This window comes from Rhinolophus ferrumequinum, chromosome 16 (assembly GCF_004115265.2).
Source record: "Rhinolophus ferrumequinum isolate MPI-CBG mRhiFer1 chromosome 16, mRhiFer1_v1.p, whole genome shotgun sequence".
In the NCBI taxonomy this organism is placed as follows: Eukaryota; Metazoa; Chordata; class Mammalia; order Chiroptera; family Rhinolophidae; genus Rhinolophus; species Rhinolophus ferrumequinum.
Genome location: NC_046299.1, coordinates 1,359,178 through 1,375,989, shown reverse-complemented (window position 1 = coordinate 1,375,989; position 16,812 = coordinate 1,359,178). Strand labels below are relative to the sequence as shown.

At 51.9% G+C, this 16,812-nt stretch overlaps 1 protein-coding gene across 1 annotated transcript in view; it reads right to left on the bottom strand.

Moving 5' to 3' along the window:
* The window catches only part of TCERG1L (transcription elongation regulator 1 like), a 137,786-nt gene that overhangs the window by 101,163 nt on the left and 19,811 nt on the right, over positions 1–16,812 (bottom strand). Inside the window, exon 4 of the mRNA XM_033130863.1 lies at positions 10,701–10,883. Within this exon, the coding sequence (XP_032986754.1) occupies positions 10,701–10,883 (183 nt within the window). The remainder of the gene's footprint in view (positions 1–10,700; positions 10,884–16,812) is intronic.

The window sequence follows — 16,812 nt, the reverse complement described above, 5'->3', positions numbered from 1 at the left end:
GGCCCCCGTCATGCAAATCTGCAAAGCTACTGGAAAAGAGGTGAAAATGACTTGGAAACATATTTAAACAAAAGCTTACTGAAATCTGTCAATTTGACAGACCACACCTGCTCTCTCGCCCCAGATGGGATGTTTACCGGCTGGGGTCTGAAGTGCTTTCAACTGGTCCCTTTGTTCCAACACATGGAGTGCAGGGTGTCACAGTTCCAAGCAGAGCTGCATGTAGGGGCTGGAGACCAAATGGGGGCTATGTACACCTTCGATTTTTTGTAATGGCTTTATCGACATGTAATTAACATGCTATAAAAGTCACCCATCTGACTGGTACAGCTTGATGGTTTTCACGAGATTCAGAGTTGTGCAACCATCACCAATCTTAGAATATTTTGTTACCCCCCCAAAAACCCTGTATCCACTACAATCACTTCCCTCTGCCACCCAACGCCCACACCACCCCTCTGCCCCAGGCACCCTCTGGTCGCTTTCCATCCCCAGGCACTTGCCTGCTCGGAAGTGGATGTAAAGGCAGCACACAGCCTATGCTTTGTGCCTGGCTTGTGTCTCTGAGCACATCCCCGCTGCAGCCTGGATGAGGACCTCACATCTTTTCATCTCTAACCAGTGTCCCATCGCATAGAGAAACTACACTGCATTTACCCATTCAGAGTTGATGGACACTTGGGTTGTTTCCGCTTTGTGGCTACTGTACTGCTGCGGTGAACTTGGGTGCACACGTTCTCGGGGGCAGGCGTTTTCATTTCTCTCGAGTACATTCCTAGAAGTGGAAATGCTGCGTTCTGTGGGATTTCTACATTTAACCATTTGAAGAACTTGCACACTGCTTTCCACAGTGGCTGAGCCGTTTTATATTCCCACCAGCATTGTGTGGGGATTCCAGTCTTCCACATGGTCACCCATGTGTCATCACCCATCTTTTTTATTTTAGCCTCCTAAAGAGTATGAAACGGGATCTTACCGTGGTTTTGACTTGATTTCTTGATAACTAAGGATGCTGAGCGTCTTTTCATGCTCATATTGTGCATTTGTATATTTTCTATGGAGAAATGTCTGTTCATATATTTTGCTTATTTATTCATTGGGTCATTTATGGTGCATGTACACTTTTACATGTACATTTACATTTTTACATTTACATTCAAGTCCGAATGAATCTTTCACAAACTCCATAATTCTATAACGCACAGAAAATGACACTACGTGCACATAATTAATGCAAAGCTGATGGCTGTGGGCGAAGCACAGCTCGTCTCCGTGGGACGGCAGGCCCCTCACCCACCTCTAAGCACCTCCCACTGGAGCTCTGCTCGAGTGTTCTTACATCCACAGGCCGCCTCATCACCCAGTGCCCCCTTGCTCCCCCTCTGCCGGATGCTGGATGGTTCTGGGGCCACACCAGCTATGGAGCTAGGAGAGTCCCCAGACACACAGCCTGTCATCGTCTCCAACCCCACGCCTGTCCTGTATTTCCCTGGCCAACATCGGCGTCCCGAGGGCAGCAGGGCCCTGGGGAGCCCTGAAGAACAGCCCGGGGCCTGAGGGCCTCCTCCTTCCTCAGACAACATCTTGGGGTTCCTTTCACAAAAGCCACTGTGTCAGGGGACCTTTGCTCCGACACCGGATACCATCTTGGCCTGGACACTATCCTGGGCAAGAAATGTCTCTGCTGTGAGAAGAGTGGGAAGGTCTGCAGGACCCCAGCACTGAGGCTTTAATTATTTTGACTCTAGAGAGGTCCGGTGACAACACAACCCAAGCTCCACCTGGTCTTCACGTCACTGACCTGGCCACCCACCGTCAGCCATGCCTGGTGCCCCCTCAGAGTCCCTAAGTACTCGGCTCCTCTGTTCCTGTCAATGTCTCTTCCTGAGACCACTATGACTCAGCAACTCGGGGCCATCTGGCTGCGGGGGGGTCTTGGCCTAGGTCCACAGCGGGAATTAGAAATGCCAAGAAATTAGCAGCTCCAGGGGCTACTCTCAACCAAACACAGATAGGAGTTGACGGGAAAGAACTGAGCTTCTTCACTCCTCAAGAGGAACATGCTGAAGAATATGCTAGAACTTCTACCCATCCCCCACCTGCTACTGTGCCCACTGCCATGGGGTGTCGGACCCTGGAGAGGCTCCTTGTACCCCATATTACCACCTTCACCACCTGTGTGTCAGTCTGCTTCTGAGGGCACTCAACCTGAGACAGCCCCAGGTCACGTCCACCCTGGGCCAGCTCCTGGCAGGACTGTCCCTGAGAGTGGTGGGACCGAGCAGGAGTTGACTAGGTCGCATTTAGGTCACTGGCATCCTCCCAAGCAAAGAGGTCCCCTCTCTTTTGCTCACAAGGAATACTCAGACCTAGCAGAGTGCCGGAAACAGGACAGGCGCTCAGGGAAAAGCGGGTGGCTGGTTGAGTTACTGAGTGCAGGATGGAACAACAGCGTTTATTTAATAAGATTCAGATTTTCTCTCTGTTCCGCGCTGTCACAGAGTCCATTATCTTGAGTAGAGGTGACATTCCTCTATGGGAGCAGGGACAACCTGGAAAGGATTTCATTTCCTGCTGTGTCTGGGAATCAGAGCTTGGGTTGGACCAGGGTTTGGGTGTAGGTAAAAGGGAGGTGAGCTGAAAATAGACAAATAGACCTGTCGAAGTGTGAGGACCCCACATGGGGGAAGCAGGAAGCCCCTGAGATGCCCCGTACCCGGAAGCTGATCCCCAGGCCCTTAAAACCACTGTCCCTAATGATGGGATGTGTGTGTGTGTGTGTGTGTGTGTGTGTGAGAGAGAGAGAGAGAGAGAGAGAGGAGAGAGAGGTTGGGGGGGGCCTCAGAATCGCACTCGCTGATGACGCTTTCTGTGGCTAGATGTGTCATCATGAGCACCCACATTTCCTTGAGTAAAACTGCCACCGTGCACAGGGAACACAGCTCAGAGAGAGACACGAACACCTCCAGGAGGGAAGACACTGTCCACAACACTCTTAAGTCAACAGGACTGTACTTACAAGGCGGATAAGAGGAAAAGACCAGACTCTCTACATGTTGTATGAACTACCGGGGGTGCCAAAAAAATGTATACACATGACTTGTATTCATCTTTTGTTATTGGTATATATTGAGTATTATAATTTTAATACAGCTTTTTTCCTTTCTTCAAATGTGTACACTTGTTGGCGCCCTCTGTATTTCATCCATTAGAAGTCACTGCATTTCCTCGGCTGCCACCTCTCCCGTCCCATAAACGTTCTCTGAGCGGCTGCTACATGCACACAGAGCTGTTCTGAGTGGAGGTGCAACCACAGGACTGTGGACCCTGCCCTGTGGACACTCAAAGCGGAAGACAAAGAAGTATAAAATCTGAACAATTCACCATCAGTTAAGTAACGGATGAGGCAAGGCACAGGACAGGAATTTAAAGGCTGGGAAGTTTTGGTGGACTAGAAGGGTCACACCAGGTGCCATGGATGAGGCAGCACTCAGCCGGACTTCCAAAACTGGGGATGAGATGCAAACAGAGGAAAAGGAAAGGCATGGCAGTGTGGGCAGGGGAAGCACCACAGCTGACATACAGGTTGTGGTTCTATCATTGCGTCCCTATTCCTTGCGAGGGGTCCTCTTAAGAGCACCCTTCTTTTGTCCCTTTATACATGATGATGGTCCTGAAGCCTGTCCCTGGTCAGGCCCAAACCGAATTGAAACAAGGTGCCAGGGAGAGCCTGGGACCCCACATACCCAGGGAGGAGCACTGGCCGTTCCAGCCTTCCCCCCATCACCACGTAACAGGGAGGAGAAGCAGGAGGATCCTAGAGGGGGATCTGCCCAGGACAGAAGGGGTGGTCCCTGATAGCAGAGGCAGCTCCTCAGCTGCTATGGCCCAGCTGCACTGCCGTCTGCTGCCAGGGTCTGTCAGCTCTGGACAGGCACCATGTTGCTTGCTTTTCTCCTCCCACTTTGCTCTTTTCTCTATGTTCTAGCAAAACAAGTTAATGAACTGAGCACTAAACTCAAGGTGGTGCAGTCACACTTTGTCCCTGCAGCACCCTGTCAGCCCATGTGGCCTTGGGCAAAGTCACAGTCTTCCGAGTCTGAATGTCATCACCAGCCACTTGCAGGGACTCCCAGGCTACCAACCTCCCAAGACGACGGAGTATACTAGTGCATTACCGTGTCGGAACCAAATCCTTTACAAACATGCAGCGCCCAGGAGTCGGTGCAGAATATTCTCCTGGAAAGAGCTGGGGGGGAAACACTGCAGGATGAGACAGTGACCAGGTGTTGACCGTTCCTACAAAAGGTAAGTATCTGCCAAGAATATTTAAAACTGAAACGCTGGCCCCGGAAGGAGGTTCACACACATTACATGGCCCCCCAGCATGGAACATCAGGTCCCCAGAAAGGAAAGACATCCTGTGTGTCAGAGTCTGGGAAGCTCATGCTAAGAGCCCTGGGGACCCCAGGAGACGCCCCCGGGTGGTGGCTTGAATCCTGGGCGTCACTCATAACCAAGGTTTGAGCACAGCCCTTCTCAAACTCCATGGGGGATGGAGGTGCAGGGCTGAGGGCCAGCGCTCAGCCTGGGTCCCCTGAAAGGCAGCACAGTCCTCTCTCCCAGGCCACCTCAGGCGCTGGCATGGCTTCTGACTTCTTAGGGGCCTGAGGAGTTCCGTGTGCTGCTGGAGAAGGAAGCTCACCATTTCCGTCGTTAGTGAAAAGGCAGACGGGCAGAACACTGTGACTGCATGGACCTTTCTTAGCTGATGTTTCCCGAGCGCATGTCTCTGTCCTCATGACCCAGCAGAGCCCCTGCAGAGGCTCTGACCCCACGCTGGGTGTGCTTCCTCTCTTCTCAGCCAGGGCATCTCAGCGTCCACCCCAGCACCGCGGCCCCTGCCTTGGAGACTCGGAAGCTGGCTGGACTGTGCTGGTTTCTGGGACCACCATATGCTCGCCATCTTGGTGCCCTCTCTTTAGCTCAGACGAGAACGGTGGACTCGGGGTGTCGATCAGAAGGAGGGACAACAGCGCTGATGGAGTGGATGGGGAGCATCAGGCAAAAGGAGGGACCAAGGATGACCCCTCAGTGTTGAGCTCCAACTGGCCAGATGGGGTGCAACTTACGGAATTGGGGAGCACTAGGGGAGAATGAGGCTTACTCAGGGGCAAACAAGCTCCTTTGTTTTGTTCTAGGAGCAGGACCACGGGTCCAGCATCAATGCCTCCTTCACAGACAAGTATGATTTGAGATGTCCATTAGATAGCGTAGGAGTGCCAGGTTGGACCTAAGGACCCAGGGGCTGAAGATAAAGTGGGGGTTGCAGGAGGTCGGGGACCAGGCCAGGGCACACCCGGTTTCAGATCTGTGCAAAGACCGCATGCACCCCGAAAAATGTCAGCAGGAGAGGAAAGTGCTCCCAGAAGGGACATTTCAGGAAACAGCCCAGACACCCACAGTGGAAGGAACGATGCACTGTACAGACTCATAGAAATGAATGAATGAATGAATGAATGAATGCTAACCAAAGTGAACAAGACTGCACTGCAACGACAAGCGTGGGTGGCCGTGATTTTAAGAAAAACGTCATTTTGAGCAAAATAGGCAATCAGAAATTCATGAACTATGACGACACTGATGTAAAATTTAAAAAAACAGAAACTCAGCAACATACCATGTAGAGACATCTATGTGTGTGGTGAACACGTTTTTAAAGCGGTGAAGGAATGGCTGGCCCGTATGTTGAAGAGTGAGTGTCCCTGGGGCGGGGGCAGGAGTCCAGGCTCCCGGGAGCATTGGGGGGGAAGCGCCTACCTTCTTAGGGTCCGAGGAAGGCGTGGGGGCCGTTGTATGGGTGTTCTTTCTACTTGGTGGCAACATGCAGCTTTGGTGTGCGTGACGTATTTCTAGTTTTCTTTTCAAAGAGTGAGTTGAAGCTCACAGTGGAGATAGCTCAAGAAGCCGAAGTGCCAGGTGCTGGCTTCTCAGGAAGTTAGCAAGGAATGGAGCCCAGGAGGCAGAAGGGTGAAGGGAGGAGCTTTCTAGACACACTTGCTGTCAGAGGGAGCCATTCCCGCCAGCCCCTTTGGGTCCCAGCAACAGGCTCTCGTTTAGCAAATGCTGCCCCTCCACCCGTGCATGCCATCGTGCCGCCTGACTGTGTGTTGTTGCATCCTTAATGTGAGTTCATTTGTAGATAACAAAGTCTTTGGGTTTCTTTTTTTGGTTTTTTTTTTTTTTTTTTTTTTTTTTTTTACATTTCAATCCAGAATGTTTTCTACTGAGAGCTTAATTCCTGTCAGAAACACATATGTCTTCCTCACAGAAGCCAGCTGGGTCTCAGACGTTTAGGAGTGAGAGTTATTATGCTGTTCTGATATTTTTGTCTCTGAAAAATCTCTAAAATGTTAATATGTATTATGACATTTTCTCTTCCAGTGGAGGCGGAAACTATTCCTGGATGGAAAAAGGGACGGCTACACCCCCAACGGCTGGGTCACTGTTGTCACAGAGCCTGTGTCGGCCCCCATGGGTTCCCCGGAGAGAAGGCGACAGTCCCCGGAGAGGCGGCGCACTGGAACCCCCGCTCAGGACTCCCCTGACTTGCTAAGTCTCCTGGCAGGTAAGTTACTGACAGAAAAAAAGTCACTTCCCAGCTGCTCTGTGGCAGGACAAACTGTTACATTTAAACCATTCAATAGTCCTGGAAGCCAAAGGACAGGTGGTAAATGGTTTCCAAGGCAGATGGCACTTTGGAATCGTTGCATCGGATCATTGTTTGCTCTCCTGGCGACCAGAATGGTCACTCCTAGCCGCCCTTGTTCACTCAAATGGTGGGCAAAGGTTTAACGGAAACTACAGCATCCTTGCAAGAGTCGCCTCCTGCGTTTCATCCAATACGGGCCAACGCTGGAGGGTCACTGCATCTGTATCCCCCAAATGGGTGCCCACTTCACCCCTCAGGATTTAAGCCAGAGAGAGCAGGTCTTTCATTCTCCCCCAATCAAGTCCATGTTCTCCTTCAAAACTAAGAAAGAAACAGGGTGCCAGGTACGTTTTAACCCTGAACGTGCTCCTTCTTGAACCTGAAACTCTAACGCTGAGCAAGATTGTTCAGCTGAAACCTGCTGGAAGGAGACGCAGACCGCCCGCGCTGCCCGCCGCGCTCCAGCTGCTCATGCCGCCAACACAGGCCACGTGTCCAGGTAAAGGCCCCCTGCACCCTCCGTCCCCTCCACCTCACCTCGATCCGGGAGCAATCTGTGAGAAACCGCATTAGAAATCACATGAGGAAAAGTTTATACCAACTTGTCAATGTGCGTACAAGGTGGAGAACGGACACCAAAGTCAGGGGACTGGTGAAGCATCAGTTCACAGAGCCGTCAGTTCATCAGATGTGATGAGCGCACCCTGGTGCGAACTGGGCCAGGACAGGAAGACATGGCCCCCTGGCAGGTGGCAAACAGGACAGGGAAGGGGACAGGTGTGAGCAGACTAACATGAGCATTAGGCCAGCCGCTACCCAGGCACGCACGGTCCTTTGGAAGAGCAACAGCAAGTACTGGCTTTGGCAGCACGCTGAACAAGAAAACCCAGCTTACAACCGAATTAGGAACGGGTCGTGGGGTTCTTTAAATGATGTGAAACTCTGAATCGCATTACAGGCATATAATTAAGTGTAACTCATGGCTGATCTTCTCTCCAGCACGGAGCCATTTCCTTCAAAGCCCCGCGGTTACTGGATCACGAACTCCCCCAGATGCAGGTGGACCGTTCGCACACCAATACAGGTTTTGACAGTATAGACAGAGTTCTAAAATGTTAACCGGGGCATCTCAACACAAGCTCTACTAACATGTTGGGCCAGACAACTCTTTACCATGGGGGCTGTCCGGGCATTACAGGATGTAGGGCAGAATCCCTGGTCTCTACCCGCTAGATCCCCGTAGCAGCCCTGCCCCCAATCTGTCCACCCATTGAAAATACCCCGAGGGGTGAAACTGTCCCACGTTGAGAATCATAAAGCTAAAGTATGCGGGGCTTCTAAGATTATTTGGCTTCTATTACCAAGTGAAGGGGGTGAATGAAAGAGTCTAGTTCATTTAACTAAAATGGGAATTATTACCTTCTAAATAAAAACAGGGTTATTCATCTGTAGATATATTAAAGTTCATGTGCTTTTTTAAAACCAATGGAATACGGAGCAAATTCCACAAAGAGGCGCCTTTTTCTTGGTCTACGAAACCTGCTGTGCTACCAGTGGCATCCCATCTCCTCCCCTACCCCCCGCCGGGCCTTTGACAGGGTATTTTGTCCTCCCCTGCCCCGCCCCCACCCACCTATTCTAAGGAGTGTCAGGGATTTCCTAGCGGGCTGCCTGAACCCCCACTGAGAATGTTCACCAGGGCAGTCAACTCTTCAATCTCACGGAATCTCATTTATGGGGCGACTGACAACGGCTAAACACCAGCCCTGACACACAAGTGGTCTCCCCTCAGTCTCCTTCAAGCCTTGGTTTTCAGAAAGTCCTCAAGGGAAATTCTGCAAAGGCGTTCACGTGGGCACAGCCAGTCTCACTCACATGCTTCCTGCTGAGGTCTGGAGCGAGCCAGGACACTACGCGGTGGGCCTATCTCCCCAAGACCCCACTTACCGGGGCACCCCAATCAGAGCCACAGTCTTCAATGCCTGGGATCGGCACACCGCTCAGAGGCCACCCACCAGGCTGGGGTCACTGGTCCAGATCCAGCCTCTACTGCAGACTGCAGCCTTCGAACCAAATGGACCAAAAGTGCAAGGCGGTCTGAGGACCGTCCTCTGAGGGCCGCCCCTTTCCTCTGTCTGACAGCCCATGCTGGCAGTTACCTCCAAGACAGACAACACTGATGCTTGTCTTTTCCTAACTGAATGCACATTGTGGCAAATTTGATTACAGAGCCTTATAAAATGCAAACATGGAAAGATGCCTAATTATTATGTCACTTTATAAATCCTAGGAGAGACATGGAAAGTGAAGCCACTCCTGGGCCACAGTGTTCGGTTCTTTCTAAGATTAATTTTCTTGAAAAATAGTAAGTCATCCTTAATAAATGTCAATGGATTGATGGATTTTAACCAAAATCTTGACAGAGCTGTAAATTATATTCCACACAAGAGATTATCTATGTGTTTTATTTATTTCCCCCATCATACCCTAAATGCATGTTCACCAACACGCCGAAATAGAAAGAAGACTTTGTTCTTGAGAATACAATGTTCTGGTGAGCAACTAATTTATCAACTAATTTATCTCCCCATCATAGAGAAATGGAAGCCGGAGGTCCAGTGTTGAGAAAACCACATTAGATTCACCGGAAGCGAGGTCAGCAAACCAGAAACACTGCCCACACTGGAAATAACTACAACTACGTTATTTCCCTTTCTACTATGAACATATATATATATATATACAGGCATATGCCTTTTTCTCATATAAAGTACACATATGTGTAATATACAGAGGATGCCAAAAAATGTATACACATTTTAAGAAAGAAAAAAATACTGTATTAAAAGTACGCTGATGGTAAGCACTTGAGCACCTCTTGTAATTGCAGAAGTCAAACATGACTTGTACTCATATTTTCTTATTGGTATAAATTGAGTATTATAATTTTAATATAGTTTTTTTTTCCTTTCTTAAAATATGTATACATTTTTTTGGCACCCTTTGTACATATCTCACCATCTAGTGACGTTTCTATTACTGATAACGTAGCAAGTCATGATACTAGTACTAGAATTAGAATGCCAGCATTAGTTGTAGTATACAATTCATATTAGATTTCTGTTCAAGGCTTACCTTATCACATGAAAAACTAAAACTAACACAACAGCACTAGCTCGTAAGGTCTGAGAACCACTGTCCTCCCCATCACTGCTGCTTGTGTGAGGGAACCACCTGAACATGAGTTCATGAGGATGCTTAATAGGCACACGTGTGTAGCTGTGGACACATGTGGACAGCAGTCACGACCAGTGCAGGGTGCAGCCTTCCACCTCCGTCCTGAGCCCAGCACGCACCTCAGCACCACGCAGGACCCCAGGATGCCCACCCCCGCTGCCTCCACACCCACTGCACTAGGAACACAAATGCCTTTGTGGCCGTCATGCCAAGGGCTTGGTGGGCTCCACAGAGGTCCTGCCATGGTGGGCAGACCCCCACCCCGTACGCACAGAACAGCCCAGCCGCACACCCAGGTGAGACCTGACTTGGAGAAAGCTCCATACGAGTCTCGGCATGGTCCTTTTCTGTGATTTATCAATTTAGACACATCAGTACTTCCTAGCACATGGCTCCATGCTTCATGTAAGAAAATTACAAATTTCTCTGAATCTGTGCCCTGTCAGCGACTTCTGCCCCGCCTCCCCCAAAGAGTTAGCGAAGGGAGTCTCGCTTCCTCAAACAGTAACCGTAAAACTCGTGTTGCAGCACAAAGTGCCCGAGTTGATGTAACCCAACATTGTTGAATGGAACCGAATCCATTTGTGTAGTTTGACGATGAGCAAACCTGTGTACCAGAGCCGGGCTTGGGTGCCCCATGGCACGTGAGTCCAGGCAGGTGGGCACCTGCCAACAGGCTGCCCCCTGGCTCGTTCCCCACACTGCAGCTTGGAACCAGCTCAAAGCTTTGGGAGACCATGTTCTTACTTACCAGAGAAGGGGGCAGTCCGCAGGGGTATTTTGAAGGGTGCCAGTGTCAGGAAATGGCAGGGCTGCACGCTGGAGGGTGACGGGCCTCCCCGTCCCTCGGGCTCCATGGAGACCATGGCCGCGGTGGCAGCGATGGTGATGGTGGGGCTGCTGCCGACGGGCTTGAGGCTGCTGTGGCGGCCACCTGCAGAAGAGGACAGGAGTTCAACGTGGGGCTGCCCCGTGGCCACAGCAGACAGAGGACATGTCATTATGCAACATGCGAGCACCCAGAACACCAGAGCAGTGCCAACCCCCTTTCCTGTTGCCCACGCCACATACAATGATCCCAGAAATAAACAGCGAGCTCTCAAAATGCCGGTGGTGCACAGAGCACACACACGGCCATGTGATGCCCAGCGAGTCACAATGCTGACAGTCACCAGGGCACATGCCAGCCTTAGAGAGAAGGGGCTTGGCTGCAGTGCACGTGTGTCACGTACATAATCGGAGACGATGGTGAACAGTGTGTGATGGCTGGGAGCAGCTGAGGAGGGCCGGCTGAGCCCCCGAGAAACACGTATACAGTGGGGGAGGGGCGTGGGACAGGGGCAGCGGTCAGCACGCAGGGGGGTGCCACAGCCCACAAGGCTCAGCTGGTCCCTGAGCACCTGGAGACACCCAACACCCATCTCCACTTGGGGATCCCCTCCTGAGGGGTCAGGCTCCAGACTCAGAATCCAGGTTGGTTTTTCTATTTATTTATTTATTTATGTTTGTTTATTTATTTATTTATTATTGGGGGACAGTGTGTTTCTCCAGGGCCCATCAGCTCCAAGTCATTGTCCTTCAATCTAGTTGTGGAGGGCGCAGCTCAGCTCCAAGTTCAGTCGCCGTTTTCAATCTTTAGTTGCAGGAGGCGCAGCCCACCATCCCATGCGGGAATTGAACCTGCAAACTTATTGCTGAGAGCTCGTGCTCTAACCAACTGAGCCATCTGGGAGCCCCCAGCTTGGTTTCTTTTTTCTTTTTTCTTTTTTTTTGGGGGGGTTGTTGTTGGAAGAATTTGAAAATTTGCTTCTGTCTCTGCTTTTTTCAGTAAAGTTGTGTGTGTTTTTTAAATGGAATCCTTAGTCCCTGAAATAGTTGTGGTTTCTAAGAAATGCTTTGCAGGTACCAGCTTGCATTGGCGGTGGTAATCTAGTTTACCCAGTTCTGGAAAGCAGTTGAAAAATATTCAGGTTTTGAAAACCTTTATGTGTTCCCATCTTTTGATCTGGCCTTTCCCTTCCTGAAATTCATCCTCACGCTCCAGGCCTTCAGAGGAAGGTTTATCCTGAGCAACAGGAAATACCAGCAAGGGGCACACGGCTGTGTGACGACGGCCCATCCACTCAATGGACGCTGCACAGCCAGTGGCACCGTGTCAGGGAAGAGCACTCAGTGCATTTGGGGACGGCTCGCCACCGTCCAGGAAACAGGCAGGTGACAAAACCGCACCTGCTGCCACACTGCACTGCCCTTCGGTCAACAGACCTGCGCGGCTGGCCTGCTGCCCAGCAAGTCGCCCCCACCCCAGGGACACAGGGAGCCACACGAAGGCCTGCCTCAGGGAGGGGACACGCGGGGGCTACCCCTTCCCGTCCACTGGCTTCATCGTTAGGGTGACGGCGCCATGGAGGAAAGTAAAGCAGGGAATGGCGACTGAATGGTGGGTGGGTGACAGCTCCAGGGGGGCCGTCAGGAAGGTCCTGTCGTGAGATGTTACAAGATCACTTCCCTCGGCACTAAACGGCCTTCCCAGCCCCATGGTTAACCCCGCCCAGCGTCCCAGGCAAGGGACTTGTCGGCCACTCACTGGACCAGTGCTATCACAGGGATCGCCCGTGACAAATCACCACGACACACGACTGTGTGCTCAGAAGTTGATTTCTGCAGGTACCGTCCTGGGACAGGTGCCCACGGCCCGAGTGCTGCGCGCATGTCAGACTCATGCGGTAGTTTGGTGACAGCCAACACACTGCCAAACCCCGCAGAACGTTTCTTACTAAACTCGGCTTCTCTCCCACGGGATCTACACCTCTTGTCAGTTCACCACAGGTGTTTCTACCCGGACAGGGGACTAACTACCCGGCTGCCCTGTTGAGACAGGGCCGCTGAGGGGGCACAGAGCCCAGGAAACATGCCGTTCCGACAGCCTCCCCCTGAGAAGACGGCGCCAAACCTGACAACCTCTGGTGTGCTGCCTACTGACGGACTTGATCTACTGTTCAAGATGAAGAGAATGGTTTAGCAATGAACGAGAAAGGCACTAATGGCGTTTTTAAACAAACAGATGCTAAGACAAGACCAATTTGCAGATGGAAGTGTGGCAACATTGTTACCCCATGGCTTCTGTTGTCAAAATGACATGCCAACTGAAGGAGAGTAAGGAAGTAAACCTTATCTGCCTCTCAAACGCGTGGAAAGATAGTTTTTCACTTGTTTTGAATTCATCTGGTTGCATGTGTGAATGCAACACTCTCCTGCTAGTTCACACAGCGACTGCACATCATCGGTGGAGACAGAAACTTAATGACCAATATCGATAAAAGTATTGTCACAATTGGAGGCTGAATGGAAAGAAGAGGCCCGAGGTCTCAGCGATACTGACATTAGAACCAGATCTGCTGTGGGAGCAGAACCTCACACCAAACCTCCAACAGACGGGGAGCACCCGTGAGCTCACAAACGCGTGTGCATGTTGTAAGTGAGCAGAGTGCATGCCGGGAGGCCGGTGCCAACAGACTCTCACTGCTGGGTGTGCAAGAGAAAAGGGGGGCCCTTAGGGGAGCTGCCAGCTGCTCCGCACCCTCCTCTCTGCTCCCTCCTCTGCCCCCCGCCCCCGCCCCCGGGCCAGGCATCTATCAGCATCTCTGCACGCCAGACCGCACACGGCTTGAGCCTGGAAAGACGATGCAACAGAAGCCACCGATGCAAACAGATAAAGGCTGCAGGTCCTGCTGCGCGCGGAGCCAGCCAGGAGGGGCACGGAGCCAAGGACAGCCCTGGGACGCCAGCTGCTCCCCAGAGGGGCCCCCGGAGCTGTCTGGGAGGAGGGGTAGGCACTCTATCAGGCGTGTAGCTGATAAATAATTACCATAACTGGCTTTCCCAGAGGACTGCACAGAATCCCTGAGCTGAGTACGTAACAGGGAGATGAGATAGGTGCAGCCAAAACCCAGAAAAAACTGCTAAGCCAGCTAAGAGATAAGCCAGAGATGCTATCCCACAAGGATTACTTATAAAAATCGATGTTTTAAGCAAAGCAGTAATTAACTGAATGCTCTCTGCGCAGATGGCCAGAGGAGAGCAGGCTATCCGCTGCACAAACCCCAGCGTGCCTCCTCTGGGCCCTTCGCTGCCGCTTTTGCCATTTCTACCGTCGTCCACCTCCTCTGACAGCCAGACGTGCAAAGAGCTGTGTTCGCACGTCTTACCCTAAATCACCCCGACAACCACGTGAAAGACAGCGTCCACTGTCCCTGTTCGTAGCCAAAGACAGCGGGGCTCAGTGACGTTTAGAGACTTCACAAAGGCACCTGGAGAATGAGGGCACCTGGCTCTGTCTGACCAAGTCGCCATCCTCCTGTCTGAGACACCTGGGCCCGCAGAGCCCGCCTGGGTCTATGTGCACAGGGGCCTCTGGCAACGCCTGACACACTGATTTATCTAAACCTCGGCAGCATGGGCGGGCAGGTGGCTTCTGTGTCACGCACTGTAGTCTCAGGCGTCCTGGCTGTCGACACTCCCAGAACCTGCCTCCCAAGCTGGAACCCAGACAGTAGCTGGGTTTTGTCTTTGCCAGGATTCCAAGGTGAGGAGAAAGGCTAGTGGCCATAAGAGCTGGGACAGTGCGACAGTCAGGGGCTCCAGAACCATCCGGCATCAGGCTAAGCATGTTAATTGGGCCAGCACTGTGCAAGTTCACGATGCCCGCTCAGGGGGCCCGCTCAGAGGTTGGACGGCACTGCCTGCTCTCGTCCCCTCTGGATTTTCTCCTCTCTCTGGGCATGCACTGGAGGACAGCCTGCTGTCCCCCCACAGAACCAGTCACTGCCTGCATTCTTCAGAGGCAGAGCACAAGAAGGCAGCTGGAGAGGGCCGTCACCCCTGGTCCAGGCCTCTGGCCAGTATGCCAGAGAAATGCTCAGCCGGGAGGACACTCTGGCATTGGAGAGTCACCAAAACCAGGTTGTGAATGATAATAGCCAGTGGATTGCAGAGTGGGTAGAACGCTAACCATTTAATTTCAGAAAAAGAGCAGGCGGGAGGCTTCTGCGGGGTGGCTCGATCTTGGGGAACGCCATGTGGGAGGAAGGCTGCCAGGTCTCGGGGTGGCACAAGGTGCGGAGGACGGAAACACTGGAGAGTCTTCTGCTGAGGAGGAAACCTCGCCTGACAAACGCCAGCCCTGTGCCCACTCTGCTGAGCCCCATATTCAAGAGAATGAACATTCGTTTGTGATGTCTATTTAGCAAATGATTTCAGCTCCGGTGGAAACCCTTCAGGCATTATGTCTACAAACTGGTAATTATTGCTGCAAAAGTGATGATTTGACCAGACAGTGACTCCAGTAGGCGCGTGTGTACAGAGGGTTTCACCGGGGGCGGGGAGGGGGGGCAGCCCGGGGCCTCCAGCGGGCACGTGTGGGCAGAGGGGGAGCTGCAGAGACTGGCGTCCAGAGCACAGGACCTTTGGTCCTTCCTGTCCTGAGAGCATTGGGTCCCCGTGCCTGGATACACAGCTCCCAGGGACAAGCACACCCATCAGTACGGAACCCATTCCTTTCAGGATCCCCCTTTTCACAGAATCACCTCCATGTGCATCTGCCTCCCCAGGGGCCACAGAGACCCACAGCACTCAGGCAGCAGCCCTGCATAGTCTCCAAGTCCAGCCAACCCGGTGTGAGCTGGGCATAGTGGGTGCTGGAAACCCCTCTTCTCAAGTCTTTCCAGGAAATAAGAAAATAACATCAGGGTTTGTCCCCAGGTACAAGTCAGCAATGAGAGAGATAAGCATCCCAGATGAAAGCTTCCCAAATAGAAAGAAGATAATTTGCTGTCAAGGCTGCCACAGGAGAAATAAAAACTCCACAAAAGCCTCTTGCTTCCTACATTTGGCTTAGTGAGTGACAGGTACTTGTGTGACACAGAAGAATAAAACACCGACATGCACCAGAGTCAGAGAAGGGATGTCTGCTTGTCCTGGTCACTCAGCAGACACTAGGAAGGAAAGAACCTCACAAGTGCATCTCTGGAAGTGCCCACATTTTCACATCCTGGAAGGATCACTCAGTTTCTGCAATATGATATCCAGCAGAGCCCACACGACAACCGTCGCTCAAGGAAGATACCCCAGCACCTTCCCTGTTAAAAGCTCGCCTGTTAGACGCCCCACCCCAGGAAAACCGACGTGGGATGCTGGCGAACTTTTGCTTCATTTCCCTCTCTGCCTCCCTTCATTTAAGGTATTTGGAAGGTGACTTCTAACTTTATCCACGCAGGTCCTTCTTTGTTTGGGTTGATATACAGGCATGACGCATCCGTGACAGAGACTGCTCAGCAAAGGGCTGATTTCAATGTAGCTTTTAATTTAAAACTTTGTTAGGAACCAGCTCTTCCCAGCATGAGGCACGGCTGTTACTCGACCTGTTTGATCTAACGTTGTCCACACATCACACACATTTCAGGTTCTGCCGTCCCCTCCCGGTCCCCAGAGTTGGGAGACCTCATCCACACCCTTATATTCCATCTCTCTCCTGCTTTCCCACGTGAGCTGAGCCAGAGCCTGGACGCATTCCACCTCTTTGCATTGCTACGTGCCAGCTTCAGTGAAAGTGGGAATGACAGAGCCCAGCCACCTGTGTCCACCCACACTGCCAGGTCCCGCATTCTGAATTGTCATCCTGGGTGACTGGGCAGGCTCAGGGGCTGGGACTGAAGCCCCCGGCTGTGGGCACAGACCCTGAAGATCCCTCCGTGGTGCTCTGAGCCCCCCCCACCTACACCCCACCCCGTGATCAACGATCCCTCCAGGTTACTGTCCCCTGACCATGTGATGAAAGGTGCCCGTGCTTCCCAGCTCCCAGCATG